Source organism: Zeugodacus cucurbitae, chromosome 5, assembly GCF_028554725.1.
Source record: "Zeugodacus cucurbitae isolate PBARC_wt_2022May chromosome 5, idZeuCucr1.2, whole genome shotgun sequence".
Lineage (NCBI taxonomy): Eukaryota > Metazoa > Arthropoda > Insecta > Diptera > Tephritidae > Zeugodacus > Zeugodacus cucurbitae.
In genome coordinates this window covers 71,135,570-71,160,924 of record NC_071670.1, presented here as the reverse complement: position 1 = coordinate 71,160,924, position 25,355 = coordinate 71,135,570, and the positions used below count along the sequence as shown (strand labels likewise).

Sequence of the window (25,355 nt, the reverse complement as noted above, 5' to 3'; positions counted from 1 at the left end):
AATTATATGCAAGTCGCAAACTCACCTTCAACTGATCATGCAGGCGCTCGTTGCGCTCGGCCAGTGTGCGTCTGTCCTCGATGGGGTCCTTGATATGTTCATCTGTATCCAGATCGCGTGAAACATCGCCGCCACCGTCACCATTCGTCAGCTCCTCCTCATTCTCGTTCTCATCTTCGGCCACATGGTGATGTTGGGGTGTCGTTGACGCGGCCAAGAGCGCTGCAGCAGCTTCCGCCTGAAAGTGCCACATTTAGAGTTAGCATTTTGTTCGAAGACAACAAAAGTAAGATTTATGCCAGTTTGTTTACCTGCTTGCGTCTGGCTTCTTCCACTTCGTCTTGTAGACGTTTGGTCTCTTCATCCTTGGCGTTCACCTCGTCCTGAATGCGTTGTACTTCCATTTGTTTGGTCATGATCTCCTCCTCCAGCTTGGCCTTCTCAGCTGCCTCCATATTCTTGGCCTCCTCAAGGCGCTGCAACATTGCTTGCAGTTCTTTCTGGCGCAGCTCCAATTCGTCCTTGGCTGCCTGCAATTGACGTAATTGCTCTTCCAGACGGCGAATCATCTCCTGTGCTTCCAGCAGGTCCTTCTGAGAGCGCTCCATTTCTTCTTGCATCTGCTTCAGACGATCCTCGTACTCTTGCTGCTTCTTCTCTGCACGTTCGCGTGCCGCTAGTGCCAACTGCAACTTCTCCCTGAAACAGGAAACATACAGTAAACAATCAGTAGAGGAAATTAAAATTTTGAGTCTCTACACAAACTCACCGTTCTTGCTGCTTGGCATTCTTCTCCTCGCGTGCCTGCGCCTTCATCTGCTGCACATCGATTGTGTCGGGCTTGCGACGTCTCATGTACAGTTCGTGGTTGCCCATGCACAAGGCCAGGATTCGTTTGTTGATGCGTACACGCGGCGCAAAGAAGACAAAGTCGGGCGCTTTCTTATCGATTGGCTTGATAATGAACTTTTTGTCCGAAAATGAAATATTACGGATTTCCGACCAAGGGAAACCGATTTTCGGCGTCAACTTGTCGTCCTGCTCGTAGATATTCAGGCCAAGTGCGTCCACACCCAACCACAGGTCGGTGCCCTTCTTGTTGCGGATTTCGAAGTAATTTACGCCATACATCTCGAGATCCTGTGCGATCTTCAAGTACTCCATCATGGCGTCCTCGCGCAACATGCCGCGATGCTCCTTCCACCAATTCATAATCGACTGCTCCCACTCATCCTTGGACATTTTGTGTTGGTCGATGACACGTTGCGGCAATAGGCGGTCGTTGGCCAAAAAGCCGGCTGTGTGCATGCTCTTGTTGTAGTCGCCGTGACGCGCTTGAACGGCGTAAGAGGCGAGCAGCACGGACGTTTCCGGGGGACAGTAGATTTCGTCGGATAGTATGGCATTCTTCACTTGCAAATAGAACAGGCGCAGTGTAATGTCTTGAATGAGCTCCTCGGCGACATCTTCCGGGTAGAATTTGGCGCGGAATCTGAACTGCAGAGGATTCTCCTTCTTCACGTCCTGATTCAAAACCTATACGAGGGGCAAGATGACAAAGAAAATATCGGTGAGAGCATATTAGATTGGCATGGTCAAAGGGAATTAGAGACAGATTTCAACAAATTCGTAAAACAATTACCCAAGTGGAGAATGGCATTGATCCAGTCTATTGACATACGATGCGATTTATGGGTGCATTAGTAAGAATGAGAGAAAGGTGGCAAATAAATGTTTCATATTATAAATGTACTCCTTCGATTTGTATAAAAACAGCGCGCGAAAGGATCAACAAAAACAAAAATAAATGTAAAAAAAAATTGGAAACATCGAAACTAAGACTAAGGCACTACACTATATTGGAGTATAAGAGATCGAAAATAAACTAAAAAAAACTCATTTCACAAGATTTACAAAGGAAACAACACTTGAGGGTCACATATTGAATTACTTTCGTTTAGCTCGTTGTCTACATTCCAACTCTGGCTAAAGCGGGTTGCAACAACTACACATTTGTATTGGTATGGACTTGCTCTACAGATGATGAATACGACGGGCTCACCATATCGTCGGCATCGTCGTCTTCGTCACTAACATCATTGCTGTTCTGATGGCCATCGGCTGTTTTCTTATCCACATATTTCTTAACGCGTTTCAAATACTTTATGGTTTTTATGGCTGGCGACTCTGGCTGTGCGGCAGCCATTGTGTATATAGAAATATTGATTATTTTTAGATTTTATTTCGTTTTTCATATTAAAATTTAATAAGAAATGATAAAACGACAAATGTGTGTGTAGGTATTCGCAGGTTTTGAATATAGAAATGTTTTTAACTGAAATTATATGCGTCCTTGCGATAGATTTTTCAACGATTGGATTCAGTGAAACGATATAAATTTTTTAAATTTTTGTTATTTTCATGAAAAAGCGGTAATGTGTACAACAAGTTCGCTGTTAATTTAAGAAAAACTATTTGTCACCGATAGAACTGTTGACAGACATTACTTCTCAATTTGATGTAACAAAAGAAACCATTCGAGAAAATTTAGTTACTCGCATTCGCCGCGGATCCGATCGCCTTTTTTGTGTTTGTTTAAGGCAGCGCTACTCGACATTCAAATTTCAAACAAATGAATATAGAAATCAATAAACCAATTCATGTCAAAATAACTTTATTCAATTCAGATGAATCTTTTATGATCGAACAAAATGAGAATGAGTTATGAAATGTCAATGAATTTTTGTGTTTTTGAAAAGTATAAATATATACACCATCGTACGATGATGGAATAATCTTAAGGTAATGACGTTGTTCGCCAAGGGAGAAGAGATCTCGTCGTAGGATCTATCTATCATCCATATTCATTTCCTAACCTCAAAAATTTCGAATTTACTTAGTTTTCTAAATATAATAATATTGGTAAACTTTTCAAGAAATATTAAAAAAGTAACAATAAATAAGAGAAATATAAAATCTAGACTTTCCATAATTTTTATCTTCATTTGAAACTTTCAGAACTGCACTTTTTATTCTTTGCTCGTAAGTTATAGAAAAAAATTATTATTATAATTTTTATTGTATATAATTTACGTTACCCACTATAGAATAATCGCGAAATTCCGATGATTTTGAGTGAAGCAGAAAAATTAGGTTTAAAAAAAACCTTCTTTAAGTAATATACAAAATGTTGATGACATGTTTTATCCTTATCATACTTTATATCGTATGTTTTTCTAATCAATATTCTTTGCATACATTGAATTCAAAATGAGCCCCAAATAGTTCAGCTTTCCGAAAACAAAAATCAAAAATTAACTCAAGCCTAAAAGAAAATTAAAAAAAACGATTGCTGCGATAATTTGCAGTCCATAACTTACCTTTTTGTAAAGTTTAATCCATGTGGAATCACCCTTTGAATCGGTGTACTGCAGGCCAAAGAACCAGACCTCACGCAGGCCGATCGTTTTGACGACCTGGTCGAAGAGCTGCTTGCCGGTGGTCGTGTGTTGTATGGCAAACTCCAGCTCAGCGTCCATGGTGGTGACGCGTACATTTAGCTACAAGAAAAACAAAAAGAAGTTCGTTAGAAAATATGAAAGACACAAGAAATCAAAGCACAACAAAACCCGTGCAGTGCAAATCACTTTAATTACATAAAAATTCCGCTTTCGGTGAATCAAAAAGGAAGTGCAGAAAAATAGACAAATCGTCAGTTGGGCGGAAAGGTATGCGCTAACGCTCTAAACGCTTGAATAGCATTGTCGCACAGATGGGTGGGCGTGCAAGGCGGTTGCTTAGCGGCAAATCGCTATTGTTACTGCGATTATGCAACAATCTATTTAATTTGTATGTAGTACTTGTCTCGATCGATCGATTACTGTTGAATCTATGTATTTGCTGCTTTTTTTCTTCATTTGCGCTGTGGACTATTGATTTTGTTGCTAACAATTGTACTTCGCGAAAAGCACGTCAAGTGCGAGTCAATGAGAAGCGACAAGCAATTCGACAGCAGCGATAGCGATAAATATGGAAATATTTCAATTTTGCATTTGAGGCTTGGTAGAGCATGGATAGGGGTGAGGGAGGTGAGGGGGCGTCATTTGGGCATATACTACCTGTAAGTAACGGAGAGACGCGAGCGTCGGCCGAGTGTCACGCTTACATGCACGTGATGTCACACTCAAACAACAGCTGTTGTCTACACACGCACGCATTTCCCCACATTCGTGAAAACAACTCGGACAGACAGATCCAATGGAGCGGTGCGGTGCATGCGAACACATCAAATCGCTACGATAAACACACACACACACACTCACACTCAAATTAAATGAAAAGCACACGCGAACAATTGTCAAGGAGTGGGCAGGGGGAGAGGGGTTCGTGAAGCATTACTGCTTAGTGCTCATTAGCAATTGGACAGTGGTCAGCAGCAATAGTGGACGCTCGCTCTAGACTTGCATTTGCTTATTTTGCATGTACTTAAGCTTATACATATGTATGAACTGGTGTATAGTACAGTCAATAGGTGTAGCATACGAATAGCAAACCGAATGCACGCACCGCCATGGCAAAAACAAAAACAACAGCGCAACGGCGACCAGCTTAGTAGCATGTGACGAGTTCGTTGGGGTTTTACGGCGCTTATATGACCGCTTTGCGCGGTGCTTTGCTGGGCATAGCAAAAAGCTTGCATAACCGAACGGCAAACAGGTTCCAATAGCGTTGGAGAAAACGCATGAGTGCGTTTAAATTAATTCACATCCGACACGGTGCGGCAAAGGGGATCTCAAAAGAAATGACGCATTAAGAAACTTGATTGTGGAAAGCAATGCAAAGCAATCCTTCAACTTGACCAACCATTTACTCAAACATTAATTTTTACTTAATCCTCTCCCTCTAAGAAGACCTCATATACCGTTATTGAAATGTAAGCTTGATCTCAACAGGTTTCCTTGACCTAAATGGTTGCTTTAAATTATCACCCGCCCGTCCGCGAAAAGTTTCACAGTTTATGCTAAGTAAAAGAGCGAAATATCATAGCGCAAATTCATAGTTTCGAGTTTGTTTTTGGTCTCAGCGCGTCTAATTTTCAGTTAGACGTGCAACAAACGTGCGAATGTCCAATCCAATTAACGTTTCTGGGTTAATGCATTCATAGTCCAAACGCACAGAAAATGTGTGCAGCACAAAGCCAAGCATAACTGCACATATGAACATATGTACATATATACATGTGAATATATATACATATATTATATAGTTCGGGATGAAAATCAAGTAAACCGGTAGGAAATCAAGTAAACTTTGAACTAGTGCGAATGATAGGAGTCTTGAGATCTCATAAACATAATATTTTTATAGCTTAAAAAAATAAGACCTTTTCTAATACAAACAAAATATGAAATAGAATTAGTAAATTACAAAAAGGGGTAGTGAAGTGTCTTATAAAATATAATATCTGCGTCTTTTCTCTTATAACAATAACTTTATAGCTTGTTACGAGGAAAGGAGCAGCATAATGTCAGCTTATAGGCAAAAGACTCTTTTTGCTGTATCTTTAACTATCGGCGACCTCTCCGCAACAAGAAATCATCGGTGTAAACGCAGCGTTATCATTATTACTGGTTGCGCCACCCCACCCTACAGCATAACGGACACAATGCAATAATACTATATACAAACTTGTCACGCTTAATACGATTTTATTGTAATACAAAGTATCAAAAGAGGCGCCAATTGAAGTGACAGTAAGAAGACAGGAAGCCACGGAGATTCTGTGAACTTTAAAAATTAAATTTGTATTATCTGCTTTCAAACACATAATCTGAGTGAAAGCGTTCTCATGAAATTAACAAAAGGCCGAAGAAACCGTAAAGTCACTGCTTGGTATAATTTTTATAGAAAAATAAATGGTTTTTATAATCTCACAACAGCTAGGAGTTTTCCTAGAAATTCTTTGGACTTTGTAATTTAATGATATTTCAATATTATTTTTAAAGTTCAGCAGTTTTTCACACAAAGTCATACCGGTTCCACTACCAATAATTACAACATTTCTTTGAATAAATACTATTTATAATTAAATATATAAATATTTAATGCACGAACCGTTTTTTGTTTCCAACTGCCAACGTAGCGCGGCAGCCGGACCCGGCTATCGGACACGACCATTGGGCCAAGCTTTAATTTGTTTAATTTATAAATTGCTACCACTTTTCACACTTTGTTCAGCGATTATTAAATGCACTCGCTATAGCGTTCTTCGAAGCGAATTGCTTGCACTTTGTTCCAGAAGACCGTTTGTTTTAGATTTGTCGAACGCGAAGAAACCGTTCTTTTAAGCGTTTCCGTCAAGACTGAAATGCTTTCCAACGAATTCCAACGTTATAAATCAATTTCAGAACGCCAACAACCTCAGCAACCCCCAGCACTACATGTGTAGATGGCCTCTGAGCCATCCACTCTTGGAGGGTGGGCCATTTGGGCCCTCGTTAGATACTACTAACTGTCCCTCACTGCCTGTCGATGTTCGAGACGAATGGTATATTGGCACGTTGTACACACCACACCTTCATGCCTCCACAATTAGCAACAACAACAGCAACACCGATCTGGCGAGTAAGTAGCCACACGCAAGCCCAGCGCCGCAACGGAAACACATTTTAAGCGTGAAAGCAGTGTTACGCCCTGCGCGCCAACACAAGAGTATGTCTGCTTGCGTGTAATTGAAGAAGCTAACATCTAGCAATGGCTAGAAACAAAAAGAATACAAGCAACATGCACTTGCAGTACACACCCGCGCTAAATTAGAGTGAAGTAAATAAGGTCGGCGCAAAGCTGGGATCGCGACGGTAGTAATGGGGAGCAACCTTATAAATTCAACCCCTCGAATGGGCATGGAACATCATCCTCATATGTAAATGTAAATAGAAATAAAATGCAATGGTGTGTTTCGTTGTTGTTGTTCCATTTGAATGCCTGAAGGAATTAGGTAACGCAAAATACGCAAATGGAGCAATGGAGCCTCGCCAACCACTTATTGATGATGGCAAAGTGCCGTTAAGCAAATAAACAATGAACGTGTAAGCGTTATATTTATTTACCGTAAAGCAAAATGATGTACGAGCGCACACACACAGGTTCATGTATGTGTGTGTGAGTGTGCGTACTATCTTTTTAGCGCACTAGGTCATTCCGAGTCCACAGCATGAAGTAATTTACGCAACATTTGCCAAGTCAGTGGCTATTTATTTACATATTTTATCGAATGATTTTACGTACATCAGCGTAGTTTGTCTTGTGTCGGTTATGTACATAAATTGACGCTCATACACCTGTATCGATGCCGTTCAATGAGACACCCCCCGGATAATGCTCGTTGTTGGCGGGAGACCAAGCCCATTAATTTTTGTCTGAAACGATTTATAGAAAAACAAAAACACAACAACAAGAACATTGCGCTTGCTGAATAATATGTAGGCCACTGACTGAGGCTGAGTCATGCCGTGAGAATCAAAACAAACAGAAAACGGAAATGGCAATAAACTGTTATTTTCTTCCATTCTAATGTTCCACCCACTGAATGTCAATCTACGCGAAATGGAAAAGCTAAAACATGTTGCAGCTGTCCGTCCGCTTAAGTCTTATTTTTGGATATTTGCCTAAATATAAAACTTTGGAACTCGGAGGCATGCAACAAATTATGAAATATTATTTCAAAAGGAAAATATTTATAGAAACATTTTTAGGCCTATGAGTCCATAATTAGAAAAAAATAAACGGCCGAGAATGAAATATTCATCGGCTAGTATCCAGAACTAACATGGGGAGTATCGGATGGCATCGAAAATATGACTAGTAAAGTATAAAAGTATATTTTAAAATTATTATTAACGGTATAACTAATTTTTATTGCAGGAATAATACGTTCTCAAAAAGATGTAGGTACAATGGCCAGGCACAGTCTGTTTTTTCTCCGCAGGGCCACCACTTGGGCAGAACTAACATGGGGAGTATCGGATGGCATCGAAAATATGACTAGTAAAATATAAAAGTATATTTTAAAATTATTATTAACGGTATAACTAATTTTTATTGCAGGAATAATACGTTCTCAAAAAGATCGGATCAGTTAAACAATGGTTGACCTTGAAAAGTAAGTAAAATTGGCAACTTCGTTTTTAAATACTACAGTCTCCTCAAACCAAATAATTAAATCTTAAGATAGCAATTTTTCCTCGTTAGAAATTTATATTAATTATTGAACAAAAAAATTAAAAATTGAACAAAGCTAAAAAAATAGTTTACCCTATGTATAACAATGCATACTTCATTGCGGAATTCGGCACTGTTTATGTTTTTTGTTTAATTTTATCCATAACTTTAGCTAATATTAAGAAAAGCACGACCTATTATCGATAATTACGCTAAAAAGCCCACAATTATTTTTATATATTTTTCGATAATTAGCAATTTTATATTAAAATTCTGGCAATGATTAATTTCGCCTCTCTTTCGAACTATTTATATTCAACCCAAAGCGGTGCAAACCATAATTTCCCCACTAGAGGCAATGTGTCATTAAAAGTCAACTGATTTATATTTTTAAACCTTACACTCATGTCTCACGTCAACGCACCCACGTCCACCCACCGTATGAGTAATGCCGGTATTGTATAACTAGCGCTGAGGTGCGCAGTGGGGGCTGTTGTAAGCCACACTTAATAATTTGGTAAGCGACTGTCAGTCGTTGCTGCATAAAAAGCTCATTGCGCTGTGCATTTGTAATTTGTGTGAGAAAGTTAAAAATAAAATATTTTCAATTTTCTGTTTTATTTTGGTTTTTAATATTGTTACGCAAATAGAAAAAAATGAGTCCTTTTGTAGAGAAATATTTCTATAACAAGCGCCGTAACCTTTGAAAATTTTAATTTTATCATTTGCATGTTTCCTATTGATTTTCTTTTTTAATGTCGTATTGCGGTATTTTCGATTTTAACTGATTTGCGCCATTAACTATTGACATCACGCCTACTGCATAACTCTAAGCTTCTTTATTTATAACGCCAAAATGTCTTTGACGTAGCGTTTTCAAAATAATATCTGACATTTATAATCACTGCGGGCACTTGAAATGGTAGTTTATGGGAACTACAAGAGTATTTGCACTTAAGCTCAGTATGTGAGAGTACATGTACATACATACATACATATAAATTGGTTAGCAATTATCGTAGGTTACACTTCTTGTACAATATTTTTTTCCTTGGCTCTAAATTTGCGCAAGAAATGTTTTCATATTGATAGCAAGAAACTCGCACAAAATCATGGGTTCTACAATGACACACTCTATCTTGTTCTGTGCATAAAGAAAATTTCGTGATTTCCACATTGCGTTAATCGATATATTATTTGGCACCTTAAGAGCTTATCAATATTACAAATATTTCCATTTCATACATACCGATTTGCGCGACATTTTGGTATGTGGCTCCTCCGCTCTGGTCAGCACAAATCAATTCAGCTTTGTATAGGCAACAGAGTCAGTGCGGAAATAATCTGCAATTAAAGGAAAGGAGTAAAGAAATTAGTAAATATACAATATATTCAATCAATTCAGCTGCAATTAAGTAAATTATAATTAATTTGCTATTTTTACAATTTCTTATAAGAATAATAACTGCAAAGCAGTTAATATGACACATTTAACATTTGCTGGTACTGCTCTCTCTCTCTCTCTGGAGTGAGTCACCGGGTTCATAACAGATTCAGCCAGGTTTTGACTGGTTGCGGCAATGAAGTGTTTACTTTATTCAAACGACTTTTGTCATGAATACATTTTAAATTTGAGTGAAATACAAATAAAAAGTGATTTCATATGAAAGCATGATTCATTGAGAAATAAATATTTCTTTAACATGGATAAAAGCTCACAACATCTAATGTGTAATAAAATAAACAATATGGAACCAGTTTGAAGCTCATATAGGTATACATATTAGTTATTTGGATGCTGAACTTAAAAACAAATATTTTCCGCGAAATTTGAAAAATCATTTTGTTTATTGAAAATTGAAGAAATCGATACAAATTATTTCTTTTAATAATGATACATAATTCTAACATTGTAGAATTCCGATTTTTTTTTAACTCTTAGAAAAATTGTAAATACTTATTTGACCTCTACAACCACACGGACGTGGAAAAGCGGCCCGCAGAGTAAGGTAAACGAACGTTGTGGTGACAAGTGAAATCTTGAAAAATAAGTGAAAAAAACAAGTTTCGCTTTTCTTTATGTTTAGCGCTATTTACACAGCGGTAGCACGGCCATTACAGCTGCTGGACCAGCCCGGCCAGTTTGGTTTAGCGGATTTCACCTAAACCAGGCAAGCAGGACGGACGGACGGACAGTGCATTTATACGCAACTATGTATTATTAAGAAATTGTTGGCAATTAAAGATGTTGACCACATTGTAAAGCTTGAGTTGATGATCATGATAATGGCAATAACGCTGGAGCCACCACTTTTCATAATCACATTGGCCGGGGCCAACGTAACCGAAGCCGAGGAAATGGAAATGCACGTGTTTGCTGCTTGAATATTTAAACTCGCTTGAATGGGTATGAGCGGGTTCATATATTTGGCTATTACTTGCCGACTTTTATACGCTCGAATGATGATGGCATAAATAAAAACCGATTATGTACACACACTGTCGGAAGTACATGTACGGCGGTGACGTTGCATTGACATAATCGTCAAACCACAAATTTGTACAAACGAATTTCCCCCTCCCCACATGGTTGTTGACCAGTCGAGTATTGTTGCTGTTGTTTTGTCTATTATTTACGCTTGCACATTTGCGTCAGTGAAATCGCTAAATAGCATCATTGCAATTGCCAACGTGGCTGAAGGAAACTTCCAAGTTGTTTTATTGTAAGCGTTTTTGCAATAAAAACAAAACATTACACTGAGTTACATGCTTACATATGTATGTATCAACGTATGCATATATAGTATGTACATGATTGATATGTGGTAGGTGTGAATTGCTAGTAAAGTGCAATAATTTCTTGAAAATTATGGGCACAGGTGCAAGGCATTCAAATAAGTCATTAAAAAGCAGGCATTTCATTCAAAATACATATACGTACACTTAGTACATAGTAGTATGGTACGTATGTGTGAGTTTATGTAATATACATATATACCGCCTATAAGCTTAGCTAAGTGGCTGCAGTGCTCGAAGGCAAATAAAAACCCCACATGCCGTTAAAATTTAAATAAACGTTTCTGTGTATATAAATTGTACATACTTATGTATATAGCAAGAAGTGACTTTTAATATATACTTATATTTATGTATATTTGTAGATACATTTGCAAAACGAAAACGTCGAAACGTTTTCAGCTCATTTCAATTTTACCCAAAAACTTTTTTCTCGCTTTGCATCATGGTGCATCTGTTTTGCCTTTGTACATATAATTTTGCACAAATACACACACACTTGAAAGTTCATAATTTGCATTATGCGCCGCGAACGAGACGAAACATACATTTTCATAGCAGCAAAATTCACCTTGAACTTGATTTCATTGGTACACATTTTTTGAGGGTATTTCAGATAAACTGGCCATTATTGCACGTTTTCGCAAGTTTTATTGTGAGCTGCGACAATAACATGACTTATAATAAAGCTTTTGTGTGCAATTTTTACATTATTGCTTATTATATATTTTTGTAAGGCATAATTAAGGCTTTTCATAAAAAAAATTAATAATTGATAAATAATAAAATGCTGTTATAATACAATACACAATTAAAAACAACAAAAAAGTAGCGCTTGAGGCGTATTGTATGAGTATGGCAACTTTTTAACGGGAAAGAAAGCACGAAAGCACGAAATTATACTATTGGGTCCTTCAATGAAATCGTCATTCAAGCTGGAGTGCAATTTTCTTTAATGAAAAAGGAAATAAATAATAAACGACTGTTTATAATCGCTTGCTTGCTTTCGTAAAGTATGCGGTACGCAACCCCTCAGCAACTAAATAATCCGATCATAAATCTAACTTTAGCCTCAATATCAAAAGACGCGCTTCCGTTTTAATTATAGAAGAGAAACACACACACAAAGCAATGAAAGAAAAAACGCATTGACACAAATATTTTCGTTTGAATTTCGGTAAGTAAATAAGAAAAACAAAAACATAAAAAACGTCTTAAAGTGCTGCCAAACATAATGCAAATATACATTGTATAATATGTAGATGTGTGGTGTGCTTCGACTTATCCGAAAGCGAAACGGATATGACGCATTCGCCCCCATCGTTAATAAAGTGGCAAGCGTAAAAAAGTTCGTTAAACAAACACCGAATAATTAAATGAGCATAAGATATTGCGCTACACACAGATATTCATGAATGTACATACATATATTGGCGAAGACTGTGGATTCAACAATTGCTTGCTTACGCCACCAATTGAATAAATAATAATTCAAAGATTAAGAATTATGTCCCCAAAACCTATCTATAATATCACTCATAAAAGCACTTAAAGCAAACGAAACACTTCACATCATTCTCTGCCTTGTTTCAAAAGATGTAACGTGCTTAAATACACACACACACAATAATAATAATAATATAATATATAATCACTTAAGACAGAGAGTATAAAACTCGCTTTCAAGGTAATCAATTGCACGATTATATTAAAATTTTACATAACATTCCGTCTGGGAAGCACAATGAATGCTAAGAAGTTTGGGGAAGATGTTAGCGAGTGGATGGAAGAGTTAAAAACGAAAACAATTAAATTAAAAAAAGGCAACCGCACGCACGTAACTGTGTCAAGTTCAAAATGCTACGAACGCTCTCCACGAACTTTCATATACTATACATATATAATACATAAATAGTAGAAGCAGTAAGAACACGTAAAAGTATTTTTAACAATTTTTGTTTTTTATAATTAAAGTTAAAATGGTTTACTAATGGCTGAAACTTCACTACCGAAATTAACAAATTGCTATTACGATGATCTCATTATGACTGGACACTTTGTAAGCGATAAATGTCTAGATGTGGAGAGTAGCTTTAAATCAGCGAGTGCGGCGTGGAGGAGCAACCCCGTCTCCGCGTCTATTGACGATCGTCGCTGTCGAATTTGGTAAGCAAACTTATGTGCTGTTCACTGTCGCCATTGACACGACGTAAGTGCAAATAAGCCAGCACACAAAAGCGAGCAAAGACGAGTGGAAAGATAAATGGTCAGCGCAAAATGAAAAATATTAATGTGAAATAAACACGAAATGAAAAGCACACTTTACAATTAATTACACAAAAAAAAGCAACCGAATTGATTGTGTTAAGTGCATAATCATACAAAATCATATAATGTCAATGTTGAGCGCCGCGCGATGACATCATAACCACCGACTGCAAACGAGTGTGTGTGACAAAAATCATCAAAAATGTTAACCAGCTAGCGATAAAATGATCGTTTGGAGCGACGAGTGCGGAAATAAAAGAAAAAGAAATTCAAAATGAAAGCAAAAGGCAAAATGAAACGCTCAAATATGAAATTATCTCGAGTGCTCCCCTATAAATGTGTCTGTGAGAGACCGGGCAAACTATTCCAATAAAAGTTAGGCGTTAAATTTAAAAATCGAAATCAAAAGAAAAGCTCGACCTACCGAATTGTAATAGCAATTAAAGCAAATAATGACACATTTGGGCTGAGGGTCGCCAATAACAATTTCGTTTTTATTTTCGTTTTTAAATAAGAGGCACAACAAATTAATTAAGTTCCGTTGTTGGTACCAGCCTTAATATTTAAAACTGGTGCTTAAGTCATGGATCACTGTGCGATTATCAAATCGTATTTCTTATATACAAAGTTCATTTACACCGAAAACCGAGAAGAGTGCTATGAAAGTGAAAGCAAAACAAAGCATTAAAAGCAACTATTCAAAGATTAGAATATGAAAATATTAATTCCAGCAGACAAAGGAAGACAGACAAACTGCAAGACAAAAAAATATAAATAACAAGCAAGTGAGTCAAGCATAATATTAATTATTATTGCCTAATACGTTGCTCAGCATGATGGTACTACAGTCGGCGTGATCCCCACTTCCTCTACACAAAGACACATGCTTATACACACGCAGCAGAACTCGCCAGTACATTAACAGTTCCATGTGGCCGAGCGAGCCTCAATTAACATAGCGAAAATTAGAGAAATATTGCTTCATAAAAAATTAAAAAAATATATATATAAAGTGGTTGGGAGAGATGATTTCAAAATTGTAACGAATTTCATGTCCATAACGGATTTTAGTGTCACGAGACATCAAATGTCAAAGCGTAAGAGAGGGTTTGGAACTGTGAGTGCTCTGTGAGTTGGCACTCGTACGATCAACAAATGGATGAATGAATGAATATTGTCACGGTCATCAGTGAATTGTGGTTGCTCATATGTTATTTAATTTTTTTTTATTCTAAATAATATGGCGATAACGAAGTTACAATAATATAATAAAAAAATAAAAACAAAACAGAATAGCAATAATTGTGGCAATTAAAATAAAGAATTTATCTTTATTACAATTTTTAATAAAAATAATATTATAAAGTTTCTATATTCAATTTCGTAAATGTGGCTAAGTAGATGTTTTTAAGTTGTTTTCCATTCATGTCAAATTACGACGACAAAAGTATTGAAAAACGAAAAAACAACGAGAAGAAGCGAGTAGATATCAAAAATCTTAAGCGCAACTAATTAAGTCCTCATTTGGAATAAATCGCAACGATAAAAGACTTGATGGGCTGCCAAAGTACACGCAAAGCCAAAGCTCACAAATAATCTTACATATATACTTATATAAGTACGTATGCCGATGTTAAATATAGTTTTTATCAAACATAAAAATTCAATATAAAATTCTGTCAGTAGGTTTGTTCACCGCCGTGTTATAGTTAAATTCCATCAAAATACGGCCAGTAGCCGATCGGGCATGTGCGCACGAGCCGTGACTTAATTCTCCACTGGAATCATTAGCGTTTTTTCACACATCTCCAATTCGACATGTTTTTGACATTACTTCACTAATTGTTTTAACAAATCGAGCTTAGAACGTGAGAAACTGGTGAAATTAAGTAATTGCTACCGGCAGAGCAGTTTTCTGTGTATTGCTACAGGGCAAACACAATGAGCAAGCATTTTTTTTCATTTACAATAAATTGTTTGTACGTGTAGAATAAATAAATATATTTTAAATATTTTGGAGACCCTCAAATTGTCAATATAAATATTCTAAATTGAATTCCACAGGCAGCGAATCAAGAATTGCTAGATAAGTTAATCGGAAAGAATGCTTTAGAAATAATATCCAGAAACAGTTTAAACTACTTCGAGGTCGATTGGGGTTTCGAAATAAAATTAAAAAGGCCTAATAAATCAATAAACTAAATTTATGATGCTCATTTGGGTACACAATTGCAACTTATCATTTGATTACTGTGAATACTGAATAATAAATTTGTTTATTAAGTAACAATTTCGGAGGGTGTATACATATATATGTTCGTACATATATCGTAGTAGAAATGATCGCTTATACTTTTAAAATAAATATAATCTAGGGTAGTTACTAAGTCTAGCAAAAGTATTGCCAATACCCGTATGCAGTAAATATCTATATATAAATAATTATACGACAAACAATCATAGATAAGAAACGGTATATAAAGACTAACATAAAATTTGCCTTTAATATACTGACGTATATGGTATTTTCAACAACACAAAATATTATAAGGAATTTTAAGCTTAAAAGTTTAGATGGTTTTACATTAACTACCCGCTGACTAAGCCTTGAATAAAATCCTACAAATTAAGGATGCCAGCAGTTGTTAAATCCTTGCTGAAAAAGTTCTCACAAAACCCATAATTAGGGAAATTTTAGTAATTTAGCAATAACAGAATTTAACATAAACGAAATACCAAAAAATGAGTAAATCAAATAGTTCAAATAACAAGAGTAACAGTTAATTTAAATGCATTTCGTCATTGCTGATAACAAACGAAGTGAATTCGGGCCGGAAAATCCACTATGATTAACTCTAGGCAATATATCACAATTTCAAAACACTTTGGCATAATTTACTCTTAATACCCTTTGCTAATGACCGAATCAATTGGCTAACAACTACCTATAATCCTATGATTTTACACTAATATCATTTCCAATACGAAGGTAAAAATAAAAATATCATAATGGGCGACGGTATTTGTAGAATGCCAGCAAAAGTGTTTGTTCGCCAAGCGTTTGTATGACAGACCTCTCATCAACTCCACTAAAATAAATAATCTTATCATAAGAGCTTATGCAAAATTCTACTGATATGTAAACGAGCACAAACAACGGAAAACAAAACGGGTAAGGGAGTACTTGGTTCGACCAAATGCGAACATTTAATTAATAAATATAGTAAATAATAACCATACCAAATACTGAGAGAACCCAGTTATTATTAGAAATATCTCCAGTTCGATTTTGCTAAATGTTTAGCGACCCCTCGTTCTTTATAGATATCTACGATATAGCCTTGGCGTATATTTGATTCCCGCAGAGACTCTATTCAAGATTAATAATTGTGTTATTAGCAATCTCGTCCATGTAATTTTGCGTCATCGGAACAGCGATTTGACGTTGAAAGACGTCTAAAGCTCTTAAATTTTACCTCGAATATACCACAACAATAGAAAGTTTTTAAGAAACACACGAGCGCTCGAAACATTTCCGTTATATCCTCTATATACAATCATGACCTAATTTATGCTTATCAGTATACTTCATCTTCCTATCCAAACATTTTAAAACCGCAAAACGAGAGGAAGAGTGTTTACGCGATAACATTATATAAAGTATGACTAGAACCATTAAAAGGAAGCTATAAAATAATTCATGACCTTCAAACCACATGCTAGGAAAAAAAGAAGTTTTTGTGTGAGCACCTTCACCTCTTTGAAGGTTCACCCACAAAAAGGTTAAGAAATAAGTTCGTGCAAAAGCCTTTCGTTCATTCACATGATAACACATCTAATGGATTTGCCAAAACAATTGAACATTTATTGGCGCAAAAAACATTTGACGCTCTGAGCGAAAGCTAAATGCTCAATCCAACAATCGAGTACATATATGTATATGTATATGGAAAAACAGGCGTGGGCGATACACCTGTTGAATCGAAGTGAATTGAATTTGGGAAACACTCCATTGAGAGTGGATACTGAAAGAAAAGCGATGACACTGAACTTTTTTGTCGTCAATTTGTGGTGCATTCACCTAATTTAAACAGCAATAAAATGGGTGCGCCACAGAGCAATGACAATTGGCGGAACAGACACAAAGTGAGTTTCTCGGTAAGAGCATACAAGAAAGGTCAATTGAATGACTGAATGTACTTACAACAAACAGATCTGGCATTTAATTATACTTTCAAATATAAAGCGCTTGAAGTTATTGTTGACTGTTTAAAAATATCCTCGTTCTCAAAAGCGGCGAGACTTGTGTGAATCACCGACTGCTCGGCACACTTTCGGTGCAAAATAATTGCATAATTTTCAAGGTGGTAAAAAATTTTCGGCTGGTGACGACGACAATGAACGAGTGTGGACGCAACCGAATAAAGCGCGAGGCATGAGAAAGCCGCTACCTTGGGAGTTAACGTAAAAGAAAGAAGACGCGCACCGTAGAAACAAAAGCAAACAGCCACAGAATGCGAAGAAGAAAAATGCGTCAAAACATGGCACACAATTACACACACATACATTTATAATTACTTAAAGCTAAGATAAACAATCGAGATACCGTCTAAAGGCAATTTTCTGAATTGTTTCAACAAAGTAAATCGCCTCATCAGCGTTTATTAATTCCGCGCTCTCTCGCTCGTTCACTTTTAAAAAAAAATATTAATTTCTATCTGTCTTCTTGCTACGCACACTTCGGTGCGTGCCAGCGTCGCCGCTGACGATGATCGTGCCAATAAAGCGATATTGTAGCTGCTGATAAAGTCATGACCACGCACGGACGGACAGATATGCATGCGTTCTCTTGAGCATAACAAAATGTTGGCAACGGGCTGGTTAAAAGTGAATGTGAAGATGGATATATACATACATATGTATGCATGTGTGTGTGTGTATATATAAATGATATTTGATTGTAATTCTAGCGTAACTAGTTGACTGCACGCAATTCATTTAACGGGCGGGAAAAAACACAAAAGAAATTTATTGTAAAATGAAAACAGAAGTGAAAATCAGTCAAGTTTATCGGCGGCCCAAAGCGAATATCAGAACCAAAAGAGGTGGAAGAAGAAGACATTCGAATTATCAACACTGGGTTAACAGTAGTTTTACGAAGTTATCCGAAGATAAATTAAGTCACCTTATAGAGAGAATGCTGAATATTAGTCAAAGGTGGAGTAACGGCAATCAATCAATTTTTGTTTTGTAGCAATCTAACGTGCGACCCTCTAAGATTTTTCAAAAAATTCATGATTGAGGTCTTTCAAAGTTCCAATTTGTGCCATGGTACACACATCTGTATGTACATTTGTGTAAATGTATGAAAAGCAAATATTGAAATTATGAAATCGCTATAAAAATCGCGTGAATTCAACAGCAATTACAGCGTTGCGGTATTCAGTACGTGGGCAAATGAGGTAAACTATAAATTGCTAAAAAAAACAAACAAAACAAATTTCAGCAGCAAATATATGGCATACACAAAAAATGTGTTTGGGTTTTTTAAGGCAAAAGAGAAAACAACTTGTTTGCATAAAACTACTGTAGATATGCTCATATATGCAAGTGTGTACCACATAATTTAGCGAAATGTCAGCAGAAAAAATTGGCAAGCAAAAACAATTGCTTTTTATGTCTTTCCGCCTCAATGACTGACATTGGATTGTGTTACAAACATATCTACATATCTACATAAATATGTACATATGTATTTTTATTATAGTCTATATTTATTATTTTACATAGATTTATGTCGGTATAAAATCGGCAAACGCCTTAAAACTATCAATGAGCAGCGGATTGTTTAACATGGGGCATCTGGGCTTGGAATCTTTGAAACCATTTTTGTGGTTATAAAGAGTTGTAAATTTAGAAAAGATATACATATAATATCTAGTGGCTCAAGGACGGATTTTCCGAGTATTGAAATTCTTTAAACTTTTGTAGAGTGGGATTATAATAAATAACTATCCTGTGGTGCCCATGGAGCATGACTAATAGTATCTCAACTACAACTTAGCCGTTCTCAAGATACCAAAACAATAACTGATCAAAAATTATATTTTTTCCAAAGATCCAGAGAAATATTTTTGCCAACCTAAACGTGGACCTGATCAATCGAGTTGAATTTTATATAAATATTGGACTTTTTACGAAAAATCCATTTAGAGAATGGAAAATGTGAATCTTGGTTTATAAGTATCTAATAAAACCCGGAAGATGTATGTGTGCCTATTATTCTAACACATAATGACCAGCAGTGTATCTATATGTATTCGTATAGGAATATTGATATGCCTATGTGTATGCCTGAAAGCAATTCAAAGAAAATTGAAAAACGAGCCAACAACCTGTTTGTGTGGAACGAACGCATACATTGCCACATTTCCACTTAGAAGCAATGATTGATTTCAATCATATGACCACGTTAAACTCTATACGACCGACTGGGTATTGGTAATGTTTCCATTTTACGAGCAACTTCTTCTTTGGTTTCTTTTGTGTGCTTTTGTTGTCATCGTCATTTTTATGTTTACCTAATTGAAATCGGCTAAACTGGTTCGCGACACACAGATATTTGTACAGACATTAAAATATGTACGCACTTATAACTGCATATGCGAAAATGTGTCACAAACTGAAATGGATTTCATATACGGCAGTCAAAGTTGCATAATTTTGAAGTCCATCTTTCGAAAAATCATTTGTGGAAAACTGACGAGGTTATGTTAGCATTTAAGCTACGCATGAGCAGTTACAGCATTAATACAAAGCTAGTTGGGAAGACTGGGGTGTTAATTTAACTTTAAAGTGTGAGTCACTTACACACATGTATTTTCAATTTGTAAGTCCAAGTCGAAATGTCCTATAAGGCGATTGTAAAGTTAATGAACTGTGCGTTAAGCTGCCGAAAACGCAATGGTATCGCGTGTTGGCCAAAATTGCAAATCACGTAATTCGACTTCGTGACAAAATATTGGGATGAAAGTGAAGCGAAAAGAAATTGGAAAAATTAACGCTGGCGATCATATACAATCGGAACTCAAAAACACGGTCTTTGACAAAACACATACAAATGTATGTATGTAAGTATAAATATAATAAAAGGAAATAAATAATAAGAAATATGGCAATAATTAATATTCTATACTTGATTCTTAAATAAAAAAAATCATATATTATACTATTTTATTTAATTCCACACTGAATGACGTCATAAAGGCCAGTTATCATGCACATTTCGACGAACAAGTTCGTTATATCTCGAATACCATAAATTGTTTAATGTTTTCAAATGTATGCAAAATTTTTGTTGTTTTCTTAGCAAACTTGAATAATGGCAAAACTATTCGCAAATTATACAATAAACGCCATATCGCACCGCCCGCCTGCTCGTTCATTTCATTAGCGACAGCAGCAGAAACAGAAACAACAACAACAGTGTCGAAAGCATGTGATACGGCGAATCAATGATTTTGCACCTAACAAGTTTTTGTTAACTCGAATAGGTTTCGCAGGCATAGCGGCCAGGAGCGGTGGGTGCATACCAACAACGCACACACACAGATGCACAAACACTTCAGCGACGATTGAGGCATGCAGGCGTTGCTTTGCGTTATCAACTTCATGTAGTGACATAATTTCGTTGGAAATTTTGAAGGAATTTGAAAAATATTAACATTCCTTTTAACAATCGTGTGCGCCACTATATTAGTGGAAAGTAACGATGATTTCATGATTTGGAGCGATTGATTTTGATTGCTTGTAAGTACTTTTGCCGCCCGGTTACAAAACACGAAAACCTGAAGTGGCGGCGATGACTAAAACCGCAAGAATTCCGCTCTAACGCCAAAAGCTCAGCTGACGACTTTGACGTTAATAGAAGGTGACAGCAGCAGCGCGCTGTTGACGACACCGGTTGGGTCGAGTCAGTTATATGCGCCAACGAATACAATTCGTTATCGATTCAATGTAGGTACTACACACAATGTAGATAAAATATGTGAACAACGAGTAATTGAAATGTGTATTTTCGTATTTGCTTTGTGCGCACTCAAGAATCATCTTTTCAAGCGAAATGAATTAGTGGCGCCAATAATTGAAATCAAGTAAATATATTTGAATTTGGGTTTCGATAAATAAGTATTCAAATTACCGCAATTTGTGTTTTGAAAGCGCAGTTTGGTTACTTCACAACAAACTAGCTCCATGGGCGCTCAGCAGCGTTCGCCTGTACAAGTGCAAACGGTCGAACTTTATCTCATGCCTTGAACTTTAGACGGTGTTAAAAAAATTGGCCTCATCAAAGTGTTTATATACAGGTACGCGTTTATTACTTTTTTATGACTGAATAGTAGATATACTCCGCGACAACTGAATAACTCTAAAATGATCATGACGCTGTACCAAAATTTAAGCAAATGCTCTTTTCAAGACAGTCGGCTCTACATAAGTGAAACCACTTTGGATTTGGCCGTTCAATCATTTACTATTTCTTCTTGAACAAAGGGTACTCAAAATAGGCAATAAATCACAACTTCATATCCATTATTAGATTTGAAAAATAAAAAGCAAAAATTGCTGTGCCATTCACGTGACGCGCAGTGTATTTTCATACGGCATGCTGAATAATTTGAAATTCTATGTTGATTTTTTTAATCATTTTATGTAAATTCTGTATGTGCGCCATTGTATGGGTGTGCGTCTGTTGTGCGAGACAACCGATCGGGACATCAAATCAACTTGACAATAGCAATTAGAAATGCCATGTCGTATACAAACAAGGTGATGCTGCTGCTGCCGCTGCTGCTGCTGGTGGCATACATATACCATTTAATTATTTCAAAAGTGAATAAGAAAACGTCTAACGATCGAGGCGTAGCGTGTTTGATAAAATGCCAGGCACTCTGGCCCGCACACACACACTTATGACAGTTGAATTGCTCGCTTGAGCTTCATTGACAAAGCTGGTTTTCGAGCGTTTGCGGCGATTTCAGAGCGTAGCGCAAAGCGGCAGCTTTTCAATTAAAATGCGGCATACTTTTTTAATAATCCACAAAACAATTATTATCATTGCTGGCATTATCGTTAAGCGCGGAAATAGTCGATGAGGCATTGCATTTGCATTGCTACGCTTAATTGCTTTCAAGTAAAAATACTCTAACCATTTTCTAACGCTGTGGGCAAATTTATAAAAAAAAAAAAATATTTTATTTTTTATAACAAAAGCAGTCGCCGCTTTTTTTCCTATAAATTATTAGTTATAATAAGGTCTCTTGACTTTTTGCACTTTGCAATTGCTAATTAAACTCCTGTTTTGCTAAGCTTGTGCATTGTACTAATTAACGCAACAGATGTTTTGAAGAAATTTCATAATCATAAAAAAGTAATTAGTGCACAACAGTAAAAGCGTTGTCGGTTGATCGTCATATTTTCGCAATAGAACAACAGAGGTAGCAGACTATTGTAGAAAATTAATATCTTTCGAACATGAAACATATTTGTATTTTAGCGATATTTATTATGCTATTACTAGAAATTGCTTTCGATGAATGGCACATAATTTAGTTTGCCAATTTGTTCCGTTGTGTAGTTTTTTTTCAACAATATTAGGTTAAGTAAAGCTAATACTAGTTTCCGCCAACAAAAGCGTTGCTGCGGTTTTCAAAACAATTAGTTTAAAAAATTACTAAAGTTGTGACTGGCTCAAACCCTTTTTTGCTATAGCTAATTTTATGTTAGGAAAAAACTACATTCTTCCGGTTTTCATTTTAAAAGTTTCACAAAAGTTTTGTTTTTGTAGTAAAGGTTAGATCCTTACTGCTTAGCGGTAGATATGAGGGATTGTAACCCAAGTTAGCTAGCGTTAGTTCCAACATACGGGTTATTTACTGCGGTTTTGACTATAAGAAGAGAATGTAAAACCCCTGAATGACGAAACTCACAATTGAGGAAACTCACATACCGTACTTAGTATGGTATGTTGGTAACAAGCTTAGATAAGTAGAAGTTTAACTAAGACAAGAAGATACTACAGTTCTGTGTTTCTCGCGGTCTTTCTCTTGATCTTTTCATTCCAATGGCCAGATAAGTCATGTTTAAAGAATTATTACATGTAGCTAAGAATAGCATCTGCGGCTGTAGTATTTGTAATAAAACATAAACTACTAATTTACAGAAAAAATATTCTTCTAACCCACTTATTTGACAAATGAAAATATTTTTAACATAATTTTCCATTCGGACAACCTTTGAAGGCTCGTAAAAGATCATACAAAGTAGGTTCTGTGCGAAGTGTAAGACCCTTGAGAGACAAAACGACCGAAACCACGGGTCAAAGGTTAACTAATGGCACTTAAGAGATTGCCATAATAAAAAATAAAGAATTTCATATTGTAAATGTCACTGTCAGCATAATTAGAACACACGAAATACAGACATAAATAAATTAAAAGAACATCGTCATCATCAACACTACATGTAGCTACGAATATACCCATATTCATTTGCATGCAAGTTTTGAGAAAACCATAATGCTATTGGTGTCAAAGTTCAATGTTTCCATATGAACGCCGCACTTGCCGCCGCATGCGTTCACGAAGACCCACTTTCGTGCATGAAAAACTTGCCGCACTCGCACATTATAGTCGCTTGCCAATTGCATTTCCAATTCCACAGGCCCACTGAGAATTGTGTGGATGCGCGCGCTCAACGCATTGCGTGCACTTCGACAAAGTTCATGCACAACAAAACCAAAAATAGCCATTTGGTGCTGTGAATTTATTGCCAAGTGCAAAATCAATGCCATTTCCTAAATAACACAGCCATAACCATGACCATGTCTAGAATTGGGTGAAGTACTTCAAAAGACATTTGGATGCCAGAATTTTTTATAGCCAATTTGAGAACTCAACAAAAACAAAAAATGGATGCTGTTGGCACATACGGAGTCTAACAACATCAACAATGAGTGTGTGTTAGTAGAGGAAAACGAAGGAAATGTGTTTTCCAAAATTAGTAGGTCAGAATACATTCAAGTGAAAGGTGAATTGAACGGATAGCAAGAAACCTGTTGTCAACCGAAGAAGCTGGAAGAACGAGACATATTTTCCATCTCTTATTTAAAATACTTGCAGTATTATTTTTCGTGATAAGAAGTCAATTTGTTTGAAAATTCTAAACTACTGTCCACAAGTCATGCCGGGAACAGAGAAATTCAAACTTGTGTCTGACATGAGAACTACCCACAAGTATGCAACAGCCGTATGAAGAAGAAGAAAGAAACTTAGAAAACATCAATCAAAGAGTTAAGCGGCCGGTTCTTATACAGATACTGTCAACTTATGCTCAAAGCAAATGCAAGTACGAGCCGCCAGCAAGCGGCAAGCGAACCAAAGCGACAACCAAAAGATTTTACGGAGTTGTTTGTTGTTAGAGCCAGTTTCGTTGTAGCAGCTTATGAAGCACAAGGTTCTTGGCACACCGACCCGGACTTGCTAATGCACGTGTCCACGAACACTTGCACACCGCGAAGAAGCCCAGCCACCACTGTGGTGAAATTTCACATATGCATAAAGGTAAACTTTACAATAAAGTCAGTTTGTTTCTTATATTTGAAGCTTCAAAGAAGTTATGTTGCTTGGCTATGTTGTATTTCTTGATCGTCAGGGTTTTCAAGAACGACAGTTTTATTAAATGTTTAAAAACCGTTACGTAGTCACACTCTTGAGTAGACACCCAAAATGTTACATTTAACAAAGTTAAACATCTTTATGTTCCTCATCTCCACAAGTGTTACGCGGGCAATGTCAAATGGCGAATATATGATTGATTCTCTGTGGACCTTAGCAAGAAATTCGCTTTTTGTTTTTGTGAGACGTTGTCATTCCAACTTTTTTAACTTCTTATTCCAATTCGTTTTAAGGAATATTTAAACTTATGGAATCTTAGATATTACTGTTTTCGCTGCTTTCGCTTCCGGCGCCGGCAACACCTCAATAATATACATATTTCGTTTACAAAAACTG

At 36.4% G+C, this 25,355-nt stretch overlaps 1 protein-coding gene across 7 annotated transcripts in view; it reads right to left on the bottom strand.

The window, feature by feature from the left end:
- Positions 1 to 25,355, bottom strand: part of Moe_0 (moesin/ezrin/radixin homolog 1) — a 33,146-nt gene that overhangs the window by 676 nt on the left and 7,115 nt on the right. For 4 of the 7 annotated variants that reach the window (XM_054231562.1, XM_011193819.3, XM_054231563.1 and 1 more), the window contains 5 exons: positions 9,470 to 9,564; positions 3,381 to 3,560; positions 770 to 1,536; positions 312 to 699; positions 26 to 238 (listed from right to left, as the gene is read on the bottom strand). In XM_054231562.1, coding sequence (XP_054087537.1) covers positions 26 to 238; positions 312 to 699; positions 770 to 1,536; positions 3,381 to 3,560; positions 9,470 to 9,484 — 1,563 coding nt within the window. In that variant the 5' untranslated portion in view covers positions 9,485 to 9,564. Of the gene's footprint in view, positions 1 to 25; positions 239 to 311; positions 700 to 769; positions 1,537 to 1,642; positions 1,670 to 2,062; positions 2,222 to 3,380; positions 3,561 to 6,114; positions 6,193 to 9,469; positions 9,565 to 13,025; positions 13,073 to 25,355 lie in introns of those variants that run through there. The other 3 variants (XM_054231564.1, XM_011193817.3, XM_054231565.1) reach the window with 3 other exon arrangements.